The 24,783-nt window shown below is 25.6% G+C and overlaps 1 protein-coding gene across 1 annotated transcript in view; it reads left to right on the top strand.

Annotated features, from left to right (window-relative positions):
• The first annotated feature begins 480 nt into the window (after positions 1-480).
• The window catches only part of LOC135931625 (nonsense-mediated mRNA decay factor SMG5-like), a 43,778-nt gene continuing 19,475 nt past the window's right edge, over positions 481-24,783 (top strand). The window contains exons 1-8 of the mRNA XM_065468861.1: positions 481-534; positions 580-678; positions 724-850; positions 1,028-1,241; positions 1,375-1,464; positions 23,200-23,298; positions 23,388-23,466; positions 23,634-23,741. Coding sequence (XP_065324933.1) covers positions 512-534; positions 580-678; positions 724-850; positions 1,028-1,241; positions 1,375-1,464; positions 23,200-23,298; positions 23,388-23,466; positions 23,634-23,741 — 839 coding nt within the window. The 5' untranslated portion in view covers positions 481-511. The remainder of the gene's footprint in view (positions 535-579; positions 679-723; positions 851-1,027; positions 1,242-1,374; positions 1,465-23,199; positions 23,299-23,387; positions 23,467-23,633; positions 23,742-24,783) is intronic.

Raw genomic sequence — 24,783 nt, 5'->3', positions numbered from 1 at the left:
TAATCATGAAATACAACACATGTTCTCAAATTGACTATTTCATTTGTTCTAGGACGACAATTGGTTGGATAAAAAATATTAAAACTCTATTAAGTAATGTTGAATTCAGACCACAAACTCCATATTTGTTGTATTAGAGGCGGGCAGGCGCTCGAGCCCCCTAAAGAATTAGAATAGCCCTACGAAGCAAATATATTTTTAATGGCTCCTTAATATCCACTTGAACTAAAAATAAATTTTTTTGATGGCCTTCTGAACCATACTCTAATATTACAATTGGATAGGACGTAGTTTTATCTATTGATATCTATGCATCTGAATTACAAGGTTTTTTGCTATCTTTGAGAAAAAATCGCATAATTATATGTAACTTGAGCCTCCATATCGTTCACGTAAGCTTATTTTGGACAGATCTGTGACCACGTGCTAGATAAAATAAGATTTGATGAAACCTATCACTCACTTTTAATTCTAGTAGTTTCTCAATTCTCACCTTTATTTAAAACCATTTATGATTTTTGATTATTCGAATAAGTATATTTTAGCCATTTTATTATGAATTATGGTTGATTCTTTCAGAAAAATTCAATTCATTAGTGCAAAATTAGATAGTTTACAAAAATCTTCAAATAAATATGACTGCATCTTTAATTGTCAAGCTATTGAATATAGAGAGAAGTAAACTTATATTTATTTAATATGTAACTATAAGCTATTACTTAGATTAAAAGATGTAGGATTAGGATTATTATACAGCTCTTTGTATGATGAATATAAAAATGTAGAGGTTGTTATATGGAGGAAAGTTTTTTATGAACCTATACAATTTATGAAAAGAGATATAAAAAAGGTAAAATTATTTAAATATTTATTTTTAACGCAACCGAAATATACATATTTTTTAATAATAAATGCCAAATAATCATATTTATTTATTAGGTAGTATTAAAATTTAATTTGTAAAACAACTTATTACTACAATAACAATATAAAATTTATTATAGTTTATAAAGCTAATTTTTTTAAGCATATGTCTCAAGATGTTGATGAACAACTCTCAAATTTAAAATTCTCAACTTCACCTGTATTTTACTTTTACAAAAGTTATATATGTTCTGCAATGGCTTACTATCAAAATATGTTGGCATCTTTACAATTGGAACCAAATAAATTAAACCTTAATGGCAAAGTTGATTTTTTCCTAGATGATACTTTTGATATATTCTTCACTGAAAATGAAGGTTTATTTAATGAATGTATAAGATATAAAAGTTTTATAGTATATACACCCAAATTTTTCTTATATTTGTATATAGAGAGTCTTGATATATATATGATATGATATTAAATATATTTTTATATTAAATTATGTAGAGGATGTTCATCATATGCCTGAAATATCTGCAGAAATTTTAAAAATTCAAGCTATAGCACATCAGACTTTAATATATTTAGGAGATTTAGGTAAAAATTAATTCGAATAAAAATTATTTACTAAATTGCAAACTATTTAAAGAATTTAATATAGATTTCTATATCATGCTATTTTTGGGAATGACTAAAATACGCGTCCCCGAAAACTACGCGTCCCTACACGTCCCCGGTCAAAACGACTTATTTTTATTATTACTAATAGGAAATCTTATTAAGCTTTATAAGATGAGTTAGAAAATGTTTTTTTAATTTAAAAAAATACGGTAATTATATAAAATTTATTTTTTTAAAAAATAAACTACGCGTCCCCGGTCAAAATACAGTTTTTTTTAAAAATAAAAACAGATTCATATTTAACTCATTAAAAAATACAGAATATGTAAATATTATATATTAAAGTATTTTATAACTTAGTGATTTTTGGAAAAAACACTTTTTTTTCGAAAACACTACGCGTCCCCGGTCAAAAACCGTTTTTTTTAAAAAATAAAAGCAGATTCATGTTTAGCTTTTCAAGGAGATTCAGAAAATGGTATTAATAAAAAAAAAATTTTCGAAAAATTTTTTTTTTTGACTTATACTACGCGTCCCCGGTCAAAATACATTTTTTTAAAAAACAAAAGCAGATTCATATTAAGCTCATTAAAAGTATTCAGAATATGTAAATATTGTATTTAAAAATATTTTATAACTTAGTGGGCTTTTGAAAAATAACTTTTTTTCTTCATTTTTTGACTAAAATACGCGTCCCTACGCGTCCCCAGTCAAAATACATTTTTTTTAAAAAATAAAAGCAGATTCATATTTAGCTCATTAAAATAATTCAGAATATGTAAATATTATATATTAAAGTATTTTATAACTTAGTGATTTTTTGAAAAAACACTTTTTTTTTCAAAAACACTACGCGTACCCGGTCAAAAAACCGTTTTTTTTAAAAAATCAAAACAGATTCATATTTAGCTCATTAAAAGAATACAAAATATGTAAATATTATATTTTAAAGTATTTTATAACTAAGTGATTTTTTGAAAAAACACCTTTTTTTTTCAAAAACACTACGCGTCCCCGGTCAAAAAACCGTTTTTTTTAAAAAAATAAAAGCAGATTCATGTTTAGCTTTTCAAGTAGATTCAGAAAATGGTATTAATAAAAAAAAATTTTAAAAAAATTATTTTTCGAAAAAAAAATTATTTTGGCTAAACTACGCGTCCTCGGTCAAAATACAGTTTTTTTAAAAAATAAAAGCAGATTCATATTAGGCTCATTAAAAGTATTAAGAATATGTAAATATTGTATTTAAAAATATTTTATAACTTAGTGGGCTTTTGAAAAATAACTTTCTTTCTTCATTTTTTGACTAAACTACGCGTCCCCGGTCAAAATACAGTTTTTTTAAAAAAGTAAAAACAGATTCATATTAAGCTCATTAAAAGTATTCAGAATATGTAAATATTGTATTTAAAAATATTTTATAACTTAGTGATCTTTTGAAAAAACACTAGGCGTCCCCGGTCAAAATACAGTTTTTTTTTAAAAATAAAAGCAGATTCATGTTAAGCTTTTCAAGGAGATTCAGAAAATGGTATTAATATAAATAATTTTGAAAAAAATTTCCCCAGCCCTACCAAAGATCATGATAATTTTGGTAGTTGAGAATTCAAATAAAATATTTAAAAAAGCCAATGTCTAGCCCATATTTAAAATTAAAAAAATTTCAAGGATAGCTATTTTAAATTTTACCCAAGTTGATTTCTATCACAAATGTAAATTATGATATTTCTAATACCTTTACATTGCAACATTTTTACCTCTTTTTCTCCTAAATATTAATATTTTTATGAAATATATTAATAAAGCATATTTAGTATCGTATACACCTAACTAATTATTAATTACCCATCAACCCCGTCATTCTGATTAAATTAAATTAATTTTATAAAAAAAATTTTTTTAATATATATATACAAATATATAAAAATATAATATTGAAGGGGGGGGGGCTCAATGGTTAGAACGTTTGCCTTCCGAACGATAGGTTGCGAGTGTTGCCATAAATTTAAAAAAAAAATTTTAACATTGAGATAATAATAGCTCTCGATTTATTTAAATTAAGATGATAGGAAAGTTGATAGAAAAAAAAAATTTTAACATTAGGAGATAGGAAAGTGAAATTAACGTTAAGAAGATAGGTAAGTTGATAGAAAAAAAATTAACATTACCAAGATACGAAAAATTTATCATTTTATATGTTTTGTATATCTGGGGTTAGGACCCCGGGGCTTGGCAAACTACTTAATCTCATTTCAAAATTAAATATACCAGAAGGTTAATATTTTATCCTAATATAGTTTTTATTAGTTTACATCTATAGACAAAAAATCTTTTGAAATATTAAATTATTAAAAATTTTATTTAAGAAATAAAATTTTGATGAAGTTTTCAAAAGATTTTTACATGATAGAATTTTAATTTTTATTATAATATATAATCATTTATATGTAAATTAAATTTTATAGCTAATTTTAAACACTCTTCTATAATTTGGAAAAGTTTAATGTGTATTTATTATATCTAGATATTATTTCAATCATAATTTGTCAATTTAGAGCTAGCGGCGCTTGCTAAACCATACAAGTCAATTAAAGCAGTTAATAATGAAAAAAATTTCAAAATCTTGTAAAGGCAATTCATGTCTGTTTTATAATTGGTATAAAGGATTTATGCTATCATAATCTCTCCTTAAGATCTTTATTTTTTATGTCCAAAATGTTTATTAAATTAACCAAAATTAAGTTTCAATTTTTATATATGATTAGCCTCAATTTATAAGTATATGATATATACTACAATACAACAAAATTATTCTATTTGTATCATTATTAATAAATAAAAATACATTTCAATTTATTATGGCCTTAAAAAACCAATGGTTTAGGAAGCCCCTTGAAGTGGTTTGCCTCACCCCACTATTGGGGATGTTAGTTGACTTTTACAAAAAATAAAATTTAAAAAAAATAAATATATTCTTAAATTTTTTTATAAGGCCCCTTTATAAAGTATTGTTTTTGGTATCTAATCATATTTTATTTTTTATATTATGTAAAAAAAAACCAGAAACTATAGCCAATTTTTTAAAAATAGGTTAGACTAACCGCAGTCTCTCCTACTATATTCACCAAATTTATAAAACAAATAATTTTATTAATCAGATAAATATACCATTTATTATTTCAAGAAATATACAATTTATTAAATATAATAAGATTACTAAAACATATTTTTTAATAAAATACCATTTATATTACATATTATTATATACAATCGTAATAGGTAAAAAAAATGTAAATATTCGTTTGTTGTAAAATAATGTGGGTGTTTCAATCACGGTAGTCTTTATAGAATGTTGTTTCCGACGTATCACGATTTAGTTTTCCAATTTCAATCATTGACCAAACTATAATATGATGTTGTTTTCATCTTCGATATCTATTTATAGTTTATATAATTATATAATATATTTATTTTTATATGCCTTTTTACCTTCAATAATTATAGTCAAAAATTTCAAATTATAGGACTTTAATAATTGGTAATATTTAAACTTAAAAATAACTATTTATATTGTTATTACAAAAAAATAATTGGATGCATTGTTCTAACTGTACAAACTTTCTCTAATATTAGCTAAACAAGATTACATTATTTATACTATATTAATGATTTGTCCCGCTATTGCTTTTGATCTTATATTTAATATATTTTATAGTTATAATATTATGGTTTTAGCCATAAATTTATGTTTCCGCTCTTAGCCACGTGGAGGCAACCAGTTGAAAGAGCTTTTAGGTCTTAGTTTAAAAAAAATACCAAGACCATGGATATATAACAGGTTTAAAATTTTAAACCTGAAATATAACCAAAATATAATATATTAAAAAATTTACATTAATTTAAAAAAAAAAATATTAAACAAAAAATTTATTTGTCCTAGTCTAATAACTCATCTTCTATATGATGGTCATTAGACGTGACGTTTAAATCAAGCATATTAACCTCCGACGCCAAGTCAACCTGTTAACTTGGACTCGGTGGTGTTGCCGATACGGGAATCGGCCCGGCTGGAATGAGCGCCCATACGTGAATCGGCAAGGCGGGAATCGGCACGGCTGGAATGGGCGCCGTTAGGGAGGGGGCAGAAGTGCGCCATGTCGTTTGTCTCCAAAAAGTCACGATTAGTTGGGCACACTGGGGTGAGGTTTGTCTCCAAAACATCACGATAGGTTCGGCGCAGCTCTGGACAGTATCTTATATAGTGATTTCCCTCACATCTCAAATAGCCCGAGGCTTCCCTTGCGCCTCCCGAGAAAGACTCTCTTTCTCCGTACCTGTAGGTACCATAGCCCCTTCTTGGGCTACGCGACCTACGAGACCGTCTGTCTCGAGTAGGTCTCGCTATATTAAGCATTTGCCAATATAGCCTGAAAGCTTCTAGTCTGGCCTCCTCCAGCCTATTGTCCGACTCCAATGATCCGTCAATCATCCCAAATAATTGTCAACACGGAATGTGGATGTCATATAAAAATAATAAAATAAAGGAAATATATACAAACTATTTAAAAATTAGCATCCATATGCTTTACTTTAATTTTTTTATACTGTGTCGGTTTTTTAGACCCTTTAGGTTTGGTTAATTTTAATTGACCGCAGGTCGATATAATATCATCATCATTTATAATCCGTCCTTTCATCATTGCGATGAGACGATGACGACGTTCTTCGACACTTATTTTATCCCAATTTTTTCCCAAAATAAATTTCTTATAACTGTCAACAACAAAAAATTGGCCCAATCCAATTACTGCCCGTTCAAGTTCTTTTTCTTGAACCCTATTCTTATTGGCTATTTTTTCAATTAAAATGTGTAAAGCCGACGTCTTTCTATCTACTAAAGATTTTAACATACTAAAACGATTCACAATCGTTATTCGACCATAAATTTATAATTATTTTTTTCTGTAATGGCTTATAAATATAAGCAAATAAATTATCCTGTAATTTTTTATTTAAATAATTCATAAATGAATTATATCTTTTTTCGATGCAATATGATTTTAATTGCAACAATCTACGATTATACATCTCATCATTTATCGAAAATACTAGTCCCTCTTTGCCAAATATATCACGTAAAATTTTTTTGCGATGATTTACATCGACTCCCTGTTTGTCTCTTAAATATCTTATGATATTTCTTCTCACGTGCACGTAACATAATAAATGGTCCGATGTTTCAAAATTATTTCTAATTGCAGCTATCATGGCGAATTCCTCATCGTTACCAAATATTAGATTATCAACATTGATATCATGTTTGGTAAAGAGGTGCCGTAAATGCGAAAAGAAATAATTAAATGTCTCGAAATTAGATTTACCATGCAAAAATATAGGGCCCATATATATAGGATGGTTTCCGCCTTGTTTTCTACAAACTGCTCTATGTTTGTATATTGTTGCCGTAACAAATAACTGATAAATTGTAAGTTTTATCTACACCTAATATACATGGTTTATTTCGATGACACATATATTTCATATTTTGTATCATAAATGGTGTGTATAATATAATTGAAATAACTTCCTGCGAAGTTATATTTATATTTTTCACCATCGGATATTTATTCATATCCTTAAGAATTAATAAAACTTGATCGGAAAAATTCGCTGTATATCCTTTTTGATTTTTACATTTAATATTATACTTAATATTCCGAATTTGTTTTATATCTCTAGCAGACTCATTAATGTCTTCATTAAAAATCGAATCTTTATAAATGTCTTGAACACCTTTATCCGCAATTTTCTCTTTAGGACATTTGTCGGTGTTTTAGTATACACCTCATCATAATTTTTAACATTACCGTGACGAATATTTCCGGGATAAACCCAAAAATATTCAACTATAAATATATCCTCTAATTTAATATTTACATTTGGCGACATATCTATCAGGTAGGATATTCTTCTAGCATAATTAGTATCTCGTTTTAAACTAGTATAATATCTATATAATATAATCACATTAGCTGATGATAAATCGATATCTATACTCAATTTTTTTTTATAACTATTATAACTTTTATACAACTTATTTTCCATGAGGAGATACGGTCCTTTTATCGTATCTTCTATTACAAAATATCGCTTGGTAGAGGACGTTTTCTTTCCAGTTCAAGCGCCGCAATCATCGTCATATGATGTTTGCATTGTTTTTTTCTTAGTTTTCATAACCGTAAAAAAAACATTATTTTTTATACCACGAGGTATACATTGCACTATATTTGAAGGGTTTATTAACATCTCTACTAAGGTAAGGCTGTCAAAATTTTTAAAATGTAAACCTTCCAATTTTTCGTCTAATATTATATTTTCAGGAATATTAACGTCTAAATTATTTTTATCATCTATTCGTTTATTATTCGATATATATTCTGAGATTTTCAGCTTAATATCATCTCCATTAAAAACGTCGTTTATATCATTATCTGATGAAATATCTATATCTTTTTCTTCATCCTTAACTAGATTAAACTCGTTTATATCATTATCTGATGAAATATCTATATCTTTTTCTTCATCCTTAACTAGATTAAACTCGTTTATATCATTATCTGATGAAATATCTATATCTTTTTCTTCATCCTTAACTAGATTAAACTCGTTTATATCATTATCTGATGAAATATCTATATCTTTTTTGCTCATCCTTAACTAGATTAAACTCGTTTATATCATTATTTGATGAAATTATATCATCTTTATTAAACAATACCGCGAAATGATTAATATTTGTTTTAGTATATTAATATGATGTCCAAAGAATGGCTATATCGTTATGTCGATAAAGTGGGACCCCTCTACCGTATATAATCCTATTATAACTTTTATCTTGAGTTACCATTTCAGATCTTATAGCGATCTTAAAAGCAGCACTAGTCGCGTAAATCTGTACAATAGTAGCCCACTGTTAAATCTAATACTGTATTTAAAATATCATCAAAAGATCGTTCAAAATCTAGAACATCATCTTTTAAAATATATTTTGGGTTATCTTTTTCATAATAATCACGATTCTTAATTATCTCAATAGCTGTTATCAGTCTGATATAAATATGCTCACTTGGTATGCCGTATAGAGCTACCGATATAGCTCTATAAAAGCAATTGCCGTCCCCCACTACCCATAAGGGAGTATATTCCGATAATATATCATTTCTCTTATAATCTTTTAGGATATTATATGATACGTAATCTATAATAAAATTACTTAGTTTCCTAATACGTTGCGCTGTTTTTTTATAAAGCGCTAAAAGTCTTAACTCGTTATCGGCAGTTTTTATATTACTCTCATTTTTTAGCCTATATAGCGCATCTGAAATATTATAACAATCGCAACAATAAAATGGGTCATCGATATTCCCCCATAATTTAAAAACTCTGCCTTGTAAATTCAAACATTTAGAATGTTATGTTATGTACCTTGCCTAAGTTCATTTATTGAATAGAGCAATCCAATAAAAAACAATTTATAACGGTTTAATACCTCTATCTGGAAAAATTACGTTACACATGATGTTATATTGTTAAAAAAATACTAATTAAGATTACTGATATTTTATATAAATATTATCCTGAGGCATTAAGCATTATTCACACAAAAAATTATAGCTTACAAGTTTTATTTTAATAGAAATATAAAGGCGATGAATTTTATTAGACAGATGAGTATTCTCTGGCCATATATTGATTGGCCTTCTATGCACACAGTCACACCATTTGTTGAAATTTCAAATTATGAATAATCTTATGAATGTTTAGCAAAAAGATAAGTAAGATATTAATTTACAAAGTTGTTATATCTAGATATCTAGATACAAAAATGAGGTAACTGTAGATAGATTTTTATTTATAATAATATCTGTATCTAGATATTATTTTATAGGTATCTGTATCTATTTTTAGATACTTTTTAAGATTATTAGATATACTTATATTTAACGCTTTTTTATACTTTAAATAAAAATATTTTGGTGCCAAATTTATTTTTTTTATATGAGCATATAATTTAAATATATATATTAAAAAATATTAAGACCAGTTTAATAATATATATATAATATTAGAACTTAAATATATATTCATTAAATATTATGTCCGCGTTTATCAATAAAGCAGACAAATTTTGATATTACAATGCATCTCAAGGATTCTGCTATTTTTATTTTCAATGGAAGTGGTTAATATTATTTTATTATACAAATTTTAAAAATATATTTAGATTAATAAAAATAGCGATGAAGATGAAAAAATAATAATCAATGAAGCGTCAACCAGTTCAGACATTTTTCCATGGCCAATTTAGATAATAAATTTTAAAATAATATCTTATAATAAAGTAAACAAATCTCTGACAGAAACAGGTTTGCCATGTAAATACGAAAATTTAAGTTAGCATTACCTCAACTTCAGGCGCGTACACAGGAATTTGGTCTGGGGGGGGGGGGATAATAATATTTTTAATTAAAAATACTAAGCATAAATTTATTAGGATTAATAACTTTTCTAATACACAATTTTAAACTAATGTGAATTAAAAAAATTATATATATAAACCGGCATTTAAATGTGAATCATAAAATATAAAGTGAATATAACCCACGATATGAATCACTTAAATGACCCAAAATTGAAATTTGAATTTTTTGAGCTTTTAAAATATATAAAGTATAAAAAATTTAAATGTTGTAAATATAAATTAATACACAAAAAGTTTCTTAGGAATAATTGTATTTTGTATGAGCTAATTTTTCAATTATCAATCCTTGCTTGTAAATGTCTATGAATATTCAAAAGATCCAAATCATTCAATCTACTTTCAGATGTTGTATTTCATAGGTATGTTTTTCACAGACTTGCAGGCCCGGCTTCCGAGCCGGACCGTATTTTAATTTTTTTAAATATACCCGGGCCGGGCTCGTAATTTAATTTATTTTAAAAAATTCGGGCTGGGCCTGAAAATTTTTTAAAAAAAACCCGGGCCGGAAAAAATTTTTAAAAAAAATCTGGGCCTGGTCCTGCAAATGGTACCTCTGCAAGGCTCTATTATTCTTCTTAAAAAAGTGAAGGTTCTCTCATTAGTTTACTAAAGAGCTGCTAATATATATATAACCATTTTAATAATTGGGAGTATAATCTAAAATGTGTTTGAAATAAAAGCATCCATAGCATTTTTTGGGACTGTATCAACCATAGTTAATCTTTTAATCATAGTTATTCAGCTAATAAGGCATCATAAGATATTTTAACATCTTCATGATAAAAATATAACAAATATTTATATTTTTTTTCTATCACCATATGAAAAAGGTTGGGAGAGGGGACATTTGTTTTATAATACTCTTCTACTGATCCTATATTAATGTTTTGATGATGAGCTTGCTTGCTGCAAGTCGAGGGGGACAATTATTTAACACGTATAGCTCTGCTTTTGACTCAACAATAACATATAAAATATGAAATTCTTCAACAACACTAGCTCTATTTCCTTGAGTTCTAATAAAATGCTCTCCGCTATTCTCATCTTCTTAATCAAGTCAATGTTATGTTTTTGAAAAGTATTACATAAAATAGTTGTATAATTAAATAATACATTCTAATGAGAAAAAAAATTTGGAATAAGTATTGAATCCAATAATTTTCTTGCTTCTGAGGAAATATTTCTTTCAAGCCATTGTGATATTTCAGTAATAGCATTAATAATCAGCTCTTCTAACTCCAAAATAGCTGTTACTGTGGCGGAGACTCGATCTCGTTGGACAAGCTTGCAATTTTTTTCTCCCTGTTGGACATGGAGTTTCAGAGATAATTATTATTTTATTAGAAATTTAGATAAATATTACGCCACTAAAATTTGAAAATAATAGGTAAATTACACCAAGGAAAACTTGAAATCGAAATTGATTGATAAAATAACTTAGTAGATGAATGTGATAAATAAATGTAATTAAATATATATATATATATATGTATATATGAGATAAGAATAAATATTAACAAATATAAATTAATATTAACTATAATATTTTTGAAAAATATAATCCGGCATCTGCATTTTTTGGCTTTGGGGGAGATTTGTCCCCCTGCCCCCCCCCGCTGCGTACGCGCCTGCTCAACTTGCAACATTGTAAAACATTTAAGGATATATATACTAAACAAATGTTTACAATTGTAATTTTATATTTTAAAAGATAACATCCAACATTTTTAATGAAATAAATTATTAATACAAATATTATTTGATGAATTATAATAGTCTTCAACTATATGCTTGTTAATCATGATTTAAATTTTTCTACTCAACAAATTTGAAATAATTTATTTATAAAATTATAAAAATATTAGTATTTTTAAAGAAAATCCTGATATAAAATTCTTATTCATAAAATATAAAACTATATTCCCTAAAATGTCTTTACAGATAAACGCAAATGCTTTAAAAAGCAAAATTTAAAAAAAAATATTTTATTACTAATATCTAATAATTATTTAAAATTATAGGTTAGGGAAGCAAAGGCCCCCCTAAACCCCCCCCCCCTATAGGAAAATCCTAGATACGCCACTGTATTATAGTATAATTTATTTTTATTTATCTAAAAAATGAGGAAATATATAAGAAATGTCTGCAAGTATTTCATATTGTATTATTTAATAGTTATATTAAAATACTTATATAATATATAATGGCCCAGTTAACACATAGTATATGGCTTGTTAATACATACTATGTTTTGACTTACCAGATAAACAACTTTCACATAATATCATCTAGCTCATATAGGGTTGCCCGATGTCACGATTTAGCCGTGATTCTCACGATTTCTTACCAAATTTTTTACTTACTCACGTTTTCTGACACCTCACGCTTTTATCACGTTTTTTGAGTAAATTAAAATAATCACGCTTAGTCTCACATTTTTTCTCACGTTTTTAAATTTTTTAAATATTTTTAAAAACAAATATAAAAAATAATTTTATTATAAAATATTTAAAAAAATTGTAGTATTTGTTAATGGTTCAACTAACCAATCATATATTTTTAAATTTATATTCATTTTTAAATTTTTTTTAATAGTTTATATGAGGAAAACCTAGCGTAGCTTTGTTAAATCTTCAACGCTAGGGCAAAAGTGCTATATATCACGTATCAGGTAATACTAAAATTAACATATAAAATTCATATTCATTTAATAATTACCTACCAACAATACAAATTCAATTTGTAAATAGTTTATAAGGTTCAAGTATAATAGGAATTTAAATAATAACTTATGGATTTTATTAATCATATATTAAAAAATAGTAAAATTTAAATAAAATTAAATAATTATACATACACTTACAAATTATTAGTTTAATTTAATTTAGATATTGCTAAATTATTTTATAAAAATGATCATGAATCTAATTAATCAACTGCTTCATCAGAGAGGATATTCAGTCTAATGGCTAATGCTTGGCGAAAAGAACGAAATAGATTACACTTATCATGATTAGAAGCCGAACTTATGGTTAGGCACATTTATAAAAATTCATGTAAAGAGTTTTCAGCCTATCTCCACAGTGCTGATGGAAAACATTTATTGCCACTTTTAAAATCATCCATGAAATATAATAATTATTAATATTCTAAATTTATAAGCATTGTAAAATAATGTATCATATTTGTTATTAATATATCAATAAAAACTATTAAATTTAATATTGGCTTAAAAAAAATTCTTATATTAAATAAAACATTAACTTAAGTATGTTTACAATATCGATAAACCCGGCCGAAGACGGGGATAAAGAGGGCCGAAGGCCCGCAAATTTGGGGTATATGGGGGAAGAAACCCCCCATAAATTTTTATAAAAGAAAAACTCACTCTTTCTAGTGAAAAATATCTGGCAACCCTGAGCTCATATAATAAATTTATTAAATCTTTATTTTTTTAATAAAATTAACTTAATATTTATTTTTTTAATTTTATTTTTATGATATTGGTTTAAATATATTTTTTATGATAAAATAAAAATTTAAAATAATTAAATAAATATACGGTAAATAATAGATCTTTAAAATTAAATTATATTAATCCAATTGAAAAACAAAAATATATGTTTAAATATAAGTTATATGTACTTTGAATCTTTTAGTTTTGACGTTGTGAGACGAGAAGGCTATACTTTTTTGTTAAAAAAAAACAATAAATATTAATTTAATTATTCTATAAATAGTTTAAAAAAATAATATCTTAATAAATTTATGAAATATGCTGCAGTTAATCCTATCTTTATTTGCATAGATTGTGGATAATGTTCTCATTTTTTTTATAAATGATTTTATATATTAATTATATGCTTTAAATCATTAAATATGATCTAATAAAAAACTATAAAACTTTTATGTCGCAAATAAGCAAGATACGAGGAAAGGCTCCTATTTTTCATCTTACAAATTTTCATAATCAATAAACATGAATTCATATGATTTTAGATGTTATTTATATATAATTTGGACACGCCATTTCAGCTTATTTCATTTACTATTAATGCGGAATTACAATAAAAATGTTTGGCTTCTATTATTTTTCACTATTTTTATGTAAAATCAAAATAAATTTCCTAAATTTTGCTAAATTTTATTTAATATCGTTATTGGTTATGAATTACAATAAATTTGCTAATAGTATACTGGATAACTGATTTTAAATGTTTAAATTTATTTAGACCTCTATTTGATGAGTTTCCCTACTATCACACATGTGTGTCCCAACGTACACAGAGTCTGTCAAGGTTGGGACAAAAAAAAATTTTTTTAATTAATTTATTAAAAAAATAAAGTCTATATAAAATATATATTAATTATTTCAAAAAGTCTATAATTATGGGATTCAGAATACGCTATACTTATTCAGATTAGTCAAAAAATATACGAACTATCCTCGGTCTCCCCTACTTTGTATTTTATGGGAGCAATGTTCTAAAATATATTCACAGGTTTTTAGAAAATAAAAAATATTGCGTTTAAATTTAAAAAATTTAAAATTTTAAAAATAATTAGGAAATAGCCTATTATATTAGAAAATAAAATATATGGGAGATCGGGGTAGGGCGATTTACGGGATAACGTTCAATAAAATTTATAAATAAAAAACCAACTTAATGGTGCCACACCATCCAGCCATGTTTTAAAAATTTTAGGCCCGGCCCTTATTATTTTAAAAAATAATTTTCAGGTCTGGCTACGAATTTTTTAAAATTATATTAGACATAATGTATAAATTTTTATAAAAAATAGGCCCGGCGCGGATATATTAAAAAAAATTCTGGGTAGTGTTTCGAGCCTGCAGGTCTTTTAGATATATTAATTAAATTTTCAAAAATAGTAAAAAAGAGGCTTAATGTTAATGTTTTACTTTGTTATGTAAGAATATAGTAAGTATTGTTGTTTAAACGGCTCGTTTTGAGCCAATTTTTAAAAACGGCTAACTCAATATTTCATCCAGAAAAATACCACGCAAACCTGAAGATTTTGTTCATAGAAGGAACAAAGGTCTTGAAATATATTAACGAAATCTCGAGGTTTCGGCAATATTTTTCTGGCTATAATATGGAGTTAGCCGTTTTAAAAAATCGGCTCAAAACGAGCCATTTAACAACACTAATAGTAAGGTTAATGTGGTATTTTTATCCTCTTTTCAAAATTTATTTCTTTTTGATAATATAAATATTATTTTGTTTTAATTTGTAATTTATAAAAATAATAAAAAATAAAATGAGATTTACATTTATCATGATTTCGGATTATGACATATGTTTTTATATAAAAAGTAAATTATAAATCATAAATTTTATAAGATTATAAATAAAAATAGGAAATGAATAAATTAAAATATATTAATATTCTAGTGAATTTAAAAAAAATTAGTTAAAAGGGGGGGGGGGGTAGGGGGATAATAAAGAGTGAAGTATAAAAAAAATACAGTTGTCGTGTTTCTTTAAACTAATAAAAACTTGTTATTTTGTATATTACTCAGAGCAGGCAAGTTTATAATTTTTTTTAATAAAAATAAGATGATAATAATAGTCATGTAAGTGTTAATGTAATATATGTCCGCAATGCTAAGTGACGGTTAAGCGGAAAAAAAATCCCCGGAAAGAAATACTCCAGGAAAAAAATCCCCTGGAAAATAATTACATGGAAAAATATTCCCCGGAAATAAATTCCCCATTTTTTAGATTTAAAATTAAAATAGGGGAAAATAAATCCCCGGAAAAAAAACCCGAAAAAAATTACCCGAATAATTTATAATTATCAAAAATAACCCTGCCGCTAAAATAGCAAAAATATTTTTAAAAAATTTTATTCAGTATTTTCTGAAAGTTGAGTATCGACGTTTGATGATTTTTTTTAGGCATTATTTCTATTTTAATTCTAAGCGATATAAAGCAATCTTAAAATATAAGAATGGATAAACCGGTTGGTAGCTGTGATACTTTATAAGTTACTAGAAAGCATAAAAAGTATAGATTTGTGAGATCTTAGAAAGAAAACATGATAGATTTTTATAGTAGATGAAAATTATGGTTGCAATTTAAAATTGAAAAAGTGAAAACAAATATTTTCCTAGAAAGAGGGAGATTATTTCCATCATCTACTATGAATTGAAAACAGATCATGTAACCACCTTATATTTCCCATGAGGAGGGGGAGGGGGCTCAAGTGGTTTGCCTCATCCCGCTATTGGGGCTTGTTAGACAAAATTTTGACTATTACCACAAATAAAATTTTAAAAAAAAGATTTTTTTTTTAAACCTTTAAAATCTTTATTGAGTAAAGTGAGTACAAAAATGTATATTCTTAAATTATTTTATAAGGCACCTTTATAGAGTATAGTTTTCGGTATCTAATCATATATTATTATTTATATTAACTAAAAAAAACTAGGAGCTATAGCCAATTTTGTAAAAATTGTTTCGACTATCACCAGTCTCCCCCTACTATTGATTTTAAAATTTGTATCTGATTATAAATTTTCAGAAAAATATTTATCCAAATCAATCATATTTTATAAATATTATAATTTATATATATAATTATTTAATATGCCCGTCATTAGCATTAAAAACAAAAAGGGGCGCTATTTAAGAATTAGTAAAAGTCATGCTATTATTTTTGCCAACTAATGACAAACAAGTTTGGGCATAGAAATATATTTTTAAAAATTATCAGCAATAGACTTCATATATTAAATAACCAACTTGAAAAAACGGCTATTTTTTAGAAGGCTATGGTTTAGATTTTTAATATCCTTTTAAAAACTTAAGGGAAATGATTAATAATTTGTGTAAAAATAATATTTTTTTAAAATAAAAATTTGATCTTTAAAAATAATATCTAAAAGTTGATGAAAATAGGTGAACTATATATATTTAAATTTCGTTTTATTATTTAAAACCTCAAATTTAATTTAAAAAACATTTTGATTTAATTATAGTAGTGCAGAGGTCAAAAATTGGTATGAATTTATAAATCCTGGCGAAAATAAAAAATCTGGGCTAGCCATTATCATTACTTTAATTATCACCAAACCTGGGGTCGGAATAAGCCATAACATTATACATTATATTGGTTATGATTAATTAATAATAATTTAAAAATTTGGTTAGGTTTAATATAAAGCACTAGTTATTATTCATAATTTTGTTTAACTATTTAATCAGGGTAATTTTTATTTGGAAAAATATTATAAGAATTTTTTTAATTTTGTTGATTTTCTCGAAAATTTTACATAATATTTCATTTGGGGATTTTTTTCCTATTTTGTAAATTTTCTAAAAATTATTTAATATTTTATAGGGATCAAAATGTAAGGGAATTATTTTCCGGGGTATATTTTTTTCCGGGGAATTTTTTTCAAATGGGTTTTTTTTCTGGGGAGTAATTTTCCGGGAAATTATTTTCCTAGATTCCTTAGTGACAACCATAAATGATTTAAGGTCTCAAAAAAAAATTATATCAGCAACTTTGAAAATTTGCATAACTTTATTTTGGAAGTATATATTAACCTAAGATTATGTGTTTATTATCTCCAATATATATTTAAAATTTTATATCTCAAACTTAATATGTTATGAGATCTAGATAATCAAAATTTGGGGTAAAATAGACTCCATCTATGTAGTTACGGGAGTTTTTTCCCCCTTTTTAGTCAAGGGTTAAATCTTATTTTTCTAAAAAAATCATGTCTTTATAAATATTATTAATTAGCCTATACTCTTGGGATTTAGAATCAACATTTATATTACATCTCAATAATTATCATGCTATTAGACGAAATATACAAATTTTTTTTTAAATGATCGTTTATTTATTATTTATATACCACACCAGCATATGCAAATCAATATAAAAATAAAAAAGTATACTGTATCATCACATTAGGGTAATATTTAAAAAAAAACAATAATAAGAATATCATATAATGTTGTAAAGACTATTATCGTTCCCAATATCGTCTTTGATTCGTCTGAAGACTTTATCTGTAAAATAAAATAAATACTATAATTTATTAATATATTGCTTTTGATCTTTATTTTAATGTTTAGTTTTAATATTATGGTTTTAGCCATAAAAAGGTGGAAAATAATCAATTTTCACCTTTTTATGTTACCGCTCTTAGCCGCGTGGAGGCAACCATAAAAAGAGCTTTTAGGTCTTAGTTAAAAAAAATACCAAGACCATGGATATATAACAGGTTTAAAATTTTAAACCTGAAATATAACCAAAATATAATATATTAAAAAATTTACATTAATTTAAAAAAAATAAATTAAAGAAAAAAATATATTTATCATAATCTACTTTTAGGTCTTAGTTTAAAAAAATACCAAGACCATGGATATATAACAGGTTTAAAATTTTAAACCTGAAATATAACCAAAATATAATATATTAAAAAATTTACATTAATTTAAAAAAATAAATTAAAGAAAAAAATTAGTCTACTCTAACATCGCATCTTCATCATTATGCTCATTAGATATGACAGTTAAATTATTAACCTGTGACGCCAAGTCAACGTTGACTTGGCTTCGGGGATATTGCCGATAGGGGATTCGGTACGTCTGGAATGGTCTCAGATCGGGAGGGAGGCAGAACTTGCGGCATGACGTTTGTCTCCACAACATCACGATAGCTTCGGCGCACTGGGGGTTCTGGACAGAACCTTACGATATGGTCTCCCCCACATCTGTAACAGATCGGGGGTTCTCTGGAGCCTCTGGAGAAGGAACCATAGTTTCGTCTTGGGCTTCGGGACCTACGAGACTGTCTGTCTCGAGTAGATCTGGTAATAGGTCCTATATTGAGCATCTGCCCATATAACCTTGATGCTTCAAGCCTGGCATCCTCCAGCCAGTTGTCTGACTCCACTGAGCCATCAATCATGCGGATTTGAAGTCGTATGAGATAGTTGCCTACACGGACAGTTGAGGTCATCTATAAAAATAGAAGATAAAAAAAATATATTAAATATCAAATTTTACCTTATGGAATATAATATTTGAACCCCCGATCTGTTACAGATGTGGGGGAGACCATATCGTAAGGTTCTGTCCAGAACCCCCAGTGCGCCGAAGCTATCGTGATGTTGTGGAGACAAACGTCATGCCGCTAGTTCTGCCTCCCTCCCGATCTGAGACCATTCCAGACGTACCGAATCCCCTATCGGCAATATCCCCGAAGCCAAATCAACGTTGACTTGGCGTCACAGGTTAATAATTTAACTGTCATATCTAATGAGCATAATGATGAAGATGCGATGTTAGAGTAGACTAATTTTTTTCTTTAATTTATTTTTTAAATTAATGTAAATTTTTTAATATATTATATTTTGGTTATATTTCAGGTTTAAAATTTTAAACCTGTTATATATCCATGGTCTTGGTATTTTTTTAAACTAAGACCTAAAAGTAGATTATGATAAATATATTTTTTTCTTTAATTTATTTTTTTTAAATTAATGTAAATTTTTTAATATATTATATTTTGGTTATATTTCAGGTTTAAAATTTTAAACCTGTTATATATCCATGGTCTTGGTATTTTTTTTAACTAAGACCTAAAAGCTCTTTTTATGGTTGCCTCCACGCGGCTAAGAGCGGTAACATAAAAAGGTGAAAATTGATTATTTTCCACCTTTTTATGGCTAAAACCATAATATTAAAACTAAACATTAAAATAAAGATCAAAAGCAATATATTAATAAATTATAGTATTTATTTTATTTTACAGATAAAGTCTTCAGACGAATCAAAGACGATATTGGGAACGATAATAGTCTTTACAACATTATATGATATTCTTATTATTGTTTTTTTTTAAATATTACCCTAATGTGATGATACAGTATACTTTTTTATTTTTATATTGATTTGCATATGCTGGTGTGGTATATAAATAATAAATAAACGATCATTTAAAAAAAAATTTGTATATAGCATGATATTTATTGAGATGTAATATAAATGTTGATTCTAAATCCCAAGAGTATAGGCTAATTAATAATATTTATAAAGACATGATTTTTTTAGAAAAATAAGATTTAACCCTTGACTAAAAAGGGGGAAAAAATTCCCGTAACTACATAGGTGGAGTCTATTTTACCCCAAATTTTGATTAGCTATATCTCATAACATATTAAGTTTGAATTATAAAATTTTAAATAAATATTAGAGATAATAAACACATAATATTAGGTTAATATATAATTCCAAAATAAAGTTATACAAATTTATAAGTTGCTGATATAATTTTTTTTTGAGACCTTAAATCATTTATGGTTGTCACTAAGAAATCTAGGAAAATAATTTCCCGGGAAATTATTCCCCAGAAAAAAAACCCCCTTGAAAAAAATTCACCGGAAAAAAAATACCCTGAAAGAAAAATCCCCCGAAAAAAATACCCCGGAAAATAATTCCCTTACATTTCGAACCCTATAAAATATTAAATAATTTTTAGAAAATTTACAAAATAGGAAAAAAAATACAATATACTTTAAAATATAATATTTACATATTCTGTATTCTTTTAATGAGTTAAATATGAATCTGTTTTGATTTTTTAAAAAAAACTGTATTTTGACCGGCGCGTAGTGTTTTTGACAAAAAAAGTGTTTTTCAAAAAATTACTAAGTTATAAAATAGTTTAAAATATAATATTTACATATTCTGTATTCTTTTAATGAGCTAAATATGAATCTGTTTTGATTTTAAAAAAAAAACTGTATTTTGACCGACGCGTAGTTTAGCCAAAAAAAATTTTTTTTAATTTTTTTTTATTAATACCATTTTCTGAATCTCCCTGAAAAGCTAAACATGAATCTGCTTTTATTTTTAAAAAAAAACGGATCTTTTGACCGGGGACGCGTAGTGTTTTAGAAAAAAAGTGTTTTTTCAAAAAATCACTAAGTTATTAAATACTTTAATATATAATATTTACATATTCTGTATTCTTTTAATGAGCTAAATATGAATCTGTTTTGATTTTTTTAAAAAAACTGTATTTTGACCGGGGACGCGTAGTTTAGCCAAAAAAAAAATTTTTTTTAATTTTTTTTATTAATACCATTTTCTGAATCTCCTTAAAAAGCTAAACATGAATCTGCTTTTATTTTTTAAAAAAACGGTTTTTTGACCGGGGACGCGTAATGTTTTCGAAAAAAAGTGTTTTTTCAAAAAATCACTAAGTTATTAAATACTTTAATATATAATATTTACATATTCTGTATTCTTTTAATGAGCTAAATATGAATCTGTTTTGATTTTTTAAAAAAAACTGTATTTTGACCGGGGACGCGTAGTTTAGCCAAAAAAAAAATTTTTCGAAAAAATTTTTTTTTATTAATACCATTTTCTGAATCTCCTTGAAAAGCTAAACATGAATCTGCTTTTATTTTAAAAAAAAAACTGTTTTTTGACCGGGGACGCTTAGTGTTTTTGAAAAAAAAGTGTTTTTTCAAAAAATCACTAAGTTATAAAATACTTTAAAATATAATATTTACATATTCTGTATTCTTTTAATGAGCTAAATATGAATTTGTTTTGATTTTTTTAAAAAAACTGTATTTTGACCGGGGACGCGTAGTTTAGCCAAAAAAAAAATTTTTTTGAAAATTGAAAAAATCACTAAGTTATAAAATACTTTAAAATATAATATTTACATATTCTGTATTCTTTTAATGAGTTAAATATGAATCTGTTTTTATTTTTTAAAAAAACTGTATTTTGACCGGGGACGCGTAGGGACGCGTAGTTTATTTTTTTAAAAAATAAATTTTTATAAATTTTATTTAGTTACTGTATTTTTTTTAAATTAAAAAAAACATTTTCTAACTCATATTATAAAGCTTAATAAGATTTCCTATTAATAATAATAAAAATAAGTCGTTTTGACCCGGAACGCGTAGTTTTCGGGGACGCGTATTTTAGTCATTCCCCTATTTTTTAATATACAAAAGAATAGATTTTTAATCCAAAAAAAAATTATAAATTCTTAAATTTTTATTTTTCCTTACTTTATTTCTAACTTTTTGCATTCTCTTTAAGTGAATTTTATCTTTATTTTTCTTATCTTTTCTTAATTTATTTTTCTTCTTTTGATAAATCTTTTTTGTCTTATTAAAAATAATATATTTATTTTTCATGGTATCTTTCTCCACTTTTATATTTTTATGTCATTTTTAACAATTCTTTTTCCTTTTCTTCATCCTATATAATATTTTTTTGATTTTTTAATGATTATTTTATCCTTATATTTTTTTTTTTAAATCTCACTTAATTTTTATTTCTCCTTGACAATCAAATTTTAAAGAACTTATAAACTGTTATAAAATTGAAATGTTAAACTAAGATCTGGAATGAAATTGTTTTCTATTCTGGTAATTAGCATTTAAAGGGAATATAACTATGTATTATATTATAAATGTCAACTATATATATAATTTACTTTTTACAAAAAAATCAATTGACCATAAAAGTTAATTTATTTTATTTGTTATGACAAAAATAAATAAAAATAAAAATTGACAATATTTAGTAGCTCCAGAATAGCAAGGAGGTAGGGGAGTTCAGGGTAATAGGATTGGTATTTTACATTTTTACCATAAAAATAAACAGAACTATAGATCAATGTGTAGCTCTCTCCCTCTCTACCTATATATTAATTGAGAACATATTGATAATCAAAAAACAAAATATCATTATTTCCTTTCAAAAACATGTATTTAATATATAATTTAAAACCATAAATTATATAAAATGAAAGTGAAAATGAAAATGAAAATTAAACAACTAAATTGTAATTAAATATATAAAATACCAGATTATCAAATAATAAAATTTGAATATAAAATATCATAACACTAACTATAATACTTTAGGAACTAAAGTTATGAAATAATTTATTTTTCTGGGTGGGGTACATTTGTTTTTATATGTGGCTATGTTTCATGCCAATTCACAGAGAAATTGAAGGGGGTCAATTGAAAATATATTATTTTACTCAAAATGACCCTTCTTACATATTTTAGGGTAATTTTATTTTAAAAAAATATCTTACTATATTTTAAATAAGAGATTATTTATTAAATATATAATATAAAGCTCGCTATTATTCAGATATCGAAAAGGATGAATATCACTTAGGTGAAAATTTGGCTGAAAGATATTATCACCAGGCTATATTGCTATGTCCTGATTTAGGTTCACATTTATTCCTTGTTTTTCTTAATTTAAATTTACTTGAATCAATATTTAAATAACACAAAATTACATAATACTTTTTATTATAGGCATGCCTCATAGTCAATTAGGTACATTATTCAACATGAAGTATCAAGGGATTATAGCTATTTTTCATTACATGAACTGGTTTATTTTATTATTTTTTTTTACATAAAAAGTATATATAGTCGAGGTTTTAAAATATTATCATTTATCCTATGTATGTTATTCTATTTTCTGGTCTAACTATTTAAAAAATGTATTTTCTTAATATCTTTTTTTGGCCAATAGTTTAATCAAATTTTTTTTAACAGCACAATGAGTAATCAAAGTTTTGAAGGCGCCCATTCTAACTTGAAAAGAGTTTTTGAAAGGGTTAGGCCCATGTATGAAGAAATAAGATTAAACGATACCACTTCAAGGTATTATATATTTAGATTTACATACACTATCATTTCGTTGTATATTTACATACATTTTCTTTACACTTTAACTTAGCTTTTCCATTTCATTTAGAATTTATTTTATGCAAATCTGGACCTAAAATTTTTTTATTGGTCGGGAACGTGCAGCCCTATTCCTATGATTTTATTTTTTATGAAAAATAATGAAGGATGTCCGACTAAAAAAGACGGGGCAATATTCATCGTTTTTGGGTCTGGGTATAAATCTTACTAACCAGCAACTGGGCTGGGCTGACCTCTAAGCCTTTTGAAATTTTGTTTATTGTTAAGCACATGGTTAAATTAACATGATAAAGTGAAACGAAATTATATAAGAAATAAAATGGAAATATTATCTGTATGTTTGTAAGTAGTGTTGTTAAACAGCCCGATTTGCGTCGATTTTTAAAAACGGCGCGATTAAGATTATAGCCAAAATAATATTATGTAAGCCTCAAGATTTATCTGATATATATATTTAAACTTTTCTGCTACTCTGAGCAAAATCTCCAGTTTTATATAATATTATTTTGTTTATAATCTTGATCCAGCCATATTTAAAATTTGACCATTTCAACACTTGTAAGTAATTATATAAAGAAAAATATTTACAAATTGGATGATTGATACATAATTAAATATTGATATTTTATTTAAATTTAAATTTAACATACCTTTATTGGGTTAATTTATTAATAAAAAAATGCTTAACTTGTATTGATATTAAATTCATCAGATACAACTTATTTATAAATCGATATTTATGTAAGAGTTAGGATTCACATGAAATTTTAAAAGATTTTATAATTTTGCTGGTTGTTTGATTCACCCACAAAATTTCAAATTTTATCAACAGATTCCTAATATTCAATATTTTATTTAAGTAATACAAAATGTATTTGGTGTTTTTTCAATAATTTCTTGAGAGTTGTTTTGGCATCATATTTTAATCTAAGACATGTACACCCACAATCGATTTGCAATTGAAGTTTTTTTATGATGATCATACTCGTCAAATTTA

The sequence above is a fragment of the Gordionus sp. m RMFG-2023 genome, chromosome 1 (genome assembly GCF_954871325.1).
Source record: "Gordionus sp. m RMFG-2023 chromosome 1, tfGorSpeb1-WG-v2, whole genome shotgun sequence".
Classification (NCBI taxonomy): Eukaryota; Metazoa; Nematomorpha; class Gordioida; order Chordodea; family Parachordodidae; genus Gordionus; species Gordionus sp. m RMFG-2023.
This window is presented reverse-complemented; position numbering and strand designations above follow the sequence as displayed.